The sequence below is a fragment of the Dermacentor variabilis genome, chromosome 8 (assembly GCF_050947875.1).
Source record: "Dermacentor variabilis isolate Ectoservices chromosome 8, ASM5094787v1, whole genome shotgun sequence".
Classification (NCBI taxonomy): Eukaryota; Metazoa; Arthropoda; class Arachnida; order Ixodida; family Ixodidae; genus Dermacentor; species Dermacentor variabilis.
Genome location: NC_134575.1, coordinates 171003044 through 171009043, shown reverse-complemented (window position 1 = coordinate 171009043; position 6000 = coordinate 171003044). Strand labels below are relative to the sequence as shown.

General features: G+C 46.2%; 1 protein-coding gene across 2 annotated transcripts in view; it reads left to right on the top strand.

Moving 5' to 3' along the window:
* The first annotated feature begins 804 nt into the window (after window positions 1–804).
* Window positions 805–6000, top strand: part of LOC142591669 (uncharacterized) — a 61808-nt gene continuing 56612 nt past the window's right edge. The window contains exon 1 of one of the 2 annotated variants that reach the window (XM_075703945.1): window positions 805–971. In XM_075703945.1, the coding sequence (XP_075560060.1) occupies window positions 884–971 (88 nt within the window). In that variant the 5' untranslated portion in view covers window positions 805–883. The remainder of the gene's footprint in view (window positions 972–6000) is intronic. The other variant, XM_075703944.1, reaches the window with a different exon arrangement.

Genomic DNA, 6000 nt, shown 5'->3' with positions numbered 1-6000 from the left:
ATCGAATAATAAGGCGCAGGTTGAACCCAAAGAGTGCGAAGAGATGCATTGGCGTAGTAGATCTTATGAAAAAGGGAAATGCGTGATTCCTTTCTGCGAATAGCTAATAATAGGATTTGAAGCGTACTCTTCATTAATGTACATTACCAGTGTGATGGCTGTTAGATAGGATGAAACGAACCGAGTGATTTTGCAGTGATTTGATTTCGTTCATTAATATGGTTTGACGAGAATTTTTAATGGATGGGGCATATTTTGATTAACGACTGCAGAGTGCAAAATGGCCATTCACTGGCAACCAAGGAAAGTTGTGGAGGGCATACCGTCGACGTTATACTGAGATAGCAAATGCACCTCTATATTTGTCATGTTTTGACTATTGCCAACTATGTTGCTATGAATCTACCAAAAAGAATATTTTTGTACTTAACAGTTGGCACGAAGTAGCCGCACCCATTTGTTATGAGGACTACTGCTGCCTAAAGTATATGTATGTTCATATGAAACAGCCACATACAATATTGTCGGGGTAAACTGGGCCAATCGAATAAGCACCTTACGTGAGGCAAATAGTGGGAACGTGGAAATCGCTGAAAATGCAGCAGCCACAGACGTATCTACCTATTTATCGCTCTTATTTTCCGCTTATATTAATAGACCTACGTCACTGCACTATGGGAAGCATTTCACATGTGGAACCGTGTCGAGGTCACTGCAATTGTTTTTTGTAGGTCTGTTTATGAGCAAAAAGCTATATTTGAGTTGTTTTCGCCACCGCCAGCTGAGAGGCATAAAACCCTCTACTCACTTATGCATTCGAGCCAAACGGTCCCGTGCTATCCATCTGGCTGCTGCGTGCGATTTTCGGTGCGACGTGCGCATCATGAAGTCCTTTCTCGTAGCGGTATTTTTCGCCATCATTTGCCTGCAGCTGCACGACTGCGAAGCACTCGTTAGCGAAACAGCGAGGGGCAAGTACACACTTTTCCTTCATATTTCTTGATGCAGTGGAGTTAAGGAAGCAAGAGTGAGATTTTCCTAAATAAGGAGATACGATGCTTTTCAATTTTTCAAACCAGGATCTGATTATGAAGCATGCCGTAGTGGGGACTCCGGAAATTTGGAGCACCAGTGGTTCGTTAACGTGTACCTAAATCTAAGTAGACCGGTGTTTTCGCATTTTGCCACCATCAAAATGCGGCGCCGTGGCCGGGATTCGATCCCACGACCGCTTGCTTAGCAGCGCAAAACCATACTCTGAATGTGCTTTTCTTTAATTACTACTTCGAATTTTACACATAGGATGCTGAAAGTGCGATATTTGCTCATCGTGTTTCGGAACATTAAGTTTCAGTTGTAGTACAGAAACGTTATGTCTTAAGCTTAATAATAACTCATATTTATATTCTGCGAGCTTACTAGGTTATACATTATTTGACGTATTCTTATATTTTGTCTTCATCCTCTCTGAATCGTATTTTTCTAGCCTTCCGTACGGTAAATAAGTTCGAAGCAGTAATATGGTACATCAGACAATGTCCGCCAATCTGCCTCAAATAATGATCATATAGTGTCGAACATATACAAACGAATTGCGGTCTGCAACGGTGTCTGCATCATTAGTCGTTTCGTGTGTTGCGAAAGCACAGAACCGACCACACGGGGACCCTCCGGCGTAGCTTAGCCGTGTCCGGAGAAACGCGGACCGCGGGGGTTGAGCCGATGCCGAATGTTTAGACCATTAAGAGGAAGCTTTAGCTCGGGTGCTCCTATCTAAATACATGTAAAAAGAGAATTGGTTTTTCTCGGCAACGACTGCACCAATTTTGACGACGTTTGTTGCATTTAAAAGAAGAACTTAAAGTCTAGTGACTGTTGGTTTCGAATTTTTGAGTTAGGTCGTCAATATTTTATTAAAAACTAGCGAAAATCCGAAATTTTCAAAAAACCAAACTGTCAAGTTTACAACTCCGTAACGCCTAAAAGAAAAACGATAATACAATACTGTGAAATGCATCTAATAGTACATCTAAAGCGGACAAAATTGATATCTTACACATGAACCTCAAAAAGATTAGTAACATGGAAATACAACTTTTGCAGAACCCTTGTAAACAACGTAACAAATTCACGTAAGATGTAAAATGACATATCGAATTTGTCCGCTTTCAATGATCTAATGGATGCCGTTCACAGAGCCGCGATATCTGTTTTTGATACAGAGCTATCAATTTTTAAAAATTGTGCTTCTATTTTTTTCAAACGATCAAATATTTGAAAATCGTTTTAAGAAAATTGAACCCCTAAATAGAAATTCCGCTTGCAGCAGTCACTAGAATTCAACTTTCGCTTTCAAATGCAACAAATTTCATTAAAATCGGTGCAGAGGTTACCTCATAAAAACGTTTTTGCGTTTTACATGTATTTGAATAGGCCGCGTCGGAGTTGGGCCCGAGCTAAAGCTTCCTCTTAAGGCCGCTCAGCGGAGGCATCACACCTTTTTGTTCACGCTACGCATAGACGGCCACGCCGGACTGACCTATTCGAGGCTAATCGGTAGTGCTGCCTTTTGGTTGCCTTCTCTCCAATCTTCCTCTTTTTCTCTCATCTAAAATCTTGCATGTTTTCTGCTCACTTCCTTTTACTTCCGATATTCCAAGCAACCAGGTTTTCATTTTGTGTGACGCATCCAACCTGGCTTCTGACAAATTTCATTACAGCGGCAACGTATTCCTGGCGTTTTCAAGACCTATTGTCACAGGTCCTGCCGCGGGCTCCACATTGGGGGGCCAGCGTTACTGGGGACACAAGAATGATCTGATGTATACTTCGTTTCATTAAATTTCTCATCGGCCCTAGACGAAGGGGTGTACCGAAAGCATTCAAGTGTTTTGGTTGGCAGGGTGAGAAGCTTCAGCGCAACCACGCAATACATAGTGAAACACCTGAAATGCCCATGCGAGCGATGTTGCTTTTCGTGTTGCAAAGACCATGACAAAGACCATAGGACCAGGTTACAAGGTCACAAAGTAGGCTAGCGGTGACCTTCTTTTTGAACTCCACGTTAAGAAGCATTATGGCAAGCTACTCATACTAGTGCCAATTAGAGATCTTCGTGCGCCCGCCACCGTACGCTACACCATGAACACCATCCGCCGTGTAATATAGTTGATTTATTGGAGTTGACTGAAGGGGTACATTTAGTATAATGGAAACCCCAAAACGTGATCAGCACATGACAAATGCAAGGGAGGTATTATGTAAGAGTCCACCTTAGTGGACATGTCCATTTCGCCTCCTGATGAAGCTCTCATTCGATAGACTGGGCTGAGCGCCCGCACCAGCGCGGCACCACAGCCAATCACCACTTCTTTAGCAGACGAAATGGACATGTCCACTAGGTGGACTCATACAGCATCCCGCCACAAGAATATCGCCCCAGGTGTGGCGCAATGTAAAGGAGATTTAAACTAAGCAGATAATTCTTATTTCCGGCTCACTGGCCTGTCCGAAACCATTCCGGCCAAGCACATCAAGATTCGTGTCAAGCCGCGCGTGTTAAAGAAGCTGTGATGTTTCTAGTGTTAAAGTTTCAGCCACGGTTGATAGAAATGCCGAGACCAACCGACTTCATTTGCTAATTGCAGAGCCAGTAAATATTCCTCCGAAACACGGTAGAACATCAGTGTAGATGTTTTGGCTTTTTGGTGTCACATCTGGCAGTTTTTTCCTTAAGCGCAAATAGCAAATGGACGTAGAAGAGAAAACAGCGACAAACACAGGCTGTTGGAAGTTAGTGCCCGGGTCTGTCTCTGTTTCTTTTTCTCTACGTCCTAGTACTATTAGCGCCACAGGAAAAAACTGCAAATGACAGAATAGTCCACAGTGTGGAAAGTTCAACAAAGAGCATGTCGCATACACTCGGCCGTGCCCATCATATGAGAAATAGAAACAAATCTTAACTAAAGTGAAAGAAAAAATTCGCAGTTTCACCCGAAAGGGGAAGCATTGATCGTGAGGGCAAATTAGAAGTAAGGATAATAGTTTTATTTACCCTCTGAACTTGTAAACATTCGCCTACGTAACTCAATTAACAAGCATAATGTCCGCGCGCACAAGCAAACTGAACACACCCCACTCGAAGAGCGTGGACAATCGCTGTAGTATTACTGGTGTCAGCAACTGCGGCAGCAGTAGCGAGCAAAGTGACCTTCGCGCTGTCTATTGCGTGAATGCAAGAACGGCGATAACAGAGCGCACAAAGGTACGAGCCATCTGTAGATCCTTCTCAACATACGTCACGCGCGACCGCACGCAGCCGTACACAGTACGCACTTGCCGGTGGAATCGAAGCCGCACCCCTCCCTTCCGTGCTGCCTCCCCGCTTTCCTCCCTATCGCGCGCGATATTGAGCACCGATCATTGTAGCGATCACCAGTTCCCCTTGCGCCCGGTCGCCAAATACGCAGTTGCTGCCAGAGCACAATGCCGCCAACCCTCCCTCCCTCCCATCCCTCCACGGCCTTTCGCGCGACGGAAGGGAGCGCGTTTGCTCTCCGCTTTCCTCTTTGCGTGCGCCAGACTAAGCTGCGATCGTCAGTTTCCTTCGCGTGCTTGCCTTCGCACATGCCGCATACGAGGCGTGGTGGCGGTGTTATAGTCTTGGACATCATACGGGAACATCACGGCGATGGCAACGGCAACAACGCGCCTGGAGTGTCCATATAATTGCTGTCGTAATAAAAATTGTCCCAAGCAGGCACGAAGGCCACTGTCATACACGCCAAAGGCAAGCCTTGCGAAAGTGATGCATGCGGAGGTAGCGCCAAAGCGGCTTCCAGCGCCAGTCCGGCACACACGAGGAAAGCCTGTGGGGACGCCGCCGGAACCCTTGGCGGCTCGTGCCAGCGCTGTGCTGCCATTCCAGAAGGGGCCATTGACCACCGGGCTGGTGGCTTCCAGGGTCTTCTCTGCCGAAGTGAGGCCTTCATGGCAAGCACACCGCACGCACCAGTGTGGGTCCAGCGCCCCTTAAAAGGCGATGTATTGCACATCTCGGGGCCAAACGACGCAGCCAGCCCTGACGTAGCGTCGGAGTTCTCTCGACCACTCCAAAAAAGAGAAATTGCGCATTGCAAGGCTAGAGAAGGTCTCTGTAATATAATATTTGCTCCCAAACAGGCAAGACCAATCTTCTTTTCAATTATGGCGCAGAGATAGTTCAACAAAATTTTATATTTAGGACGGTAAAAGACTCCTTCATAAACTTCATCCGAGGTTGTTTCATTTTCTGGAAACACGCCTCGCATGTGCACAACCGAAATTTGTAAGGCAGTAAGTAATTTTTTGAAAACACCGCAACAAGCTGTCACGTCGTCCGGTGATGTATCATAACATTCGACCGATGGGTTGCCTGCCGGTGACAGAAACTGCGAACGTCCGTTAAAGGTACCCTGGACCACGTTTTATCGAAGTGGAGAAAGGCATTAGAAGTGAAAATAGGCTGCTTCAGAAATACTTTGCCGCAAGGAGTACTTCAGTGCGTTCAGCAGAAGCGGAGCTATTGGCAACGAAACACGGCCTCCGCTGTATTCCCGTACCTTCTGTAATGCCTTGCACTACGATGGCTACGGCGCAGTGGGGCGTACCCTTAACGCTCCACCTTCTAAAAGTCACCGTGGCACGCAGATGAAATTTCATTCTGGATAATAGCGTAGACATTGCGACATCCGCCTTTAGGGCCTACGATGCGCTGAACTTGAGCCAATGGCGGTTGTCTTATCGAGCCGCAGTGCGCTTAACCAGGGGACTCGTGACGGCACCGCGAAGCGGCCGCGGTATCGACGCCATGTGGCCGGTCGAAACATGATGTCAGCTATCCGCCAATAGCAGCCATCTAAGGGAATGCCGAAATAGTGTGTCAGATTGTGAAACAGTGCGTCTTGAAGAGAGTGAGGACAGGGCCTTCTGTTGAAAAGAGAGCGTTTGAGATAAAGGTGA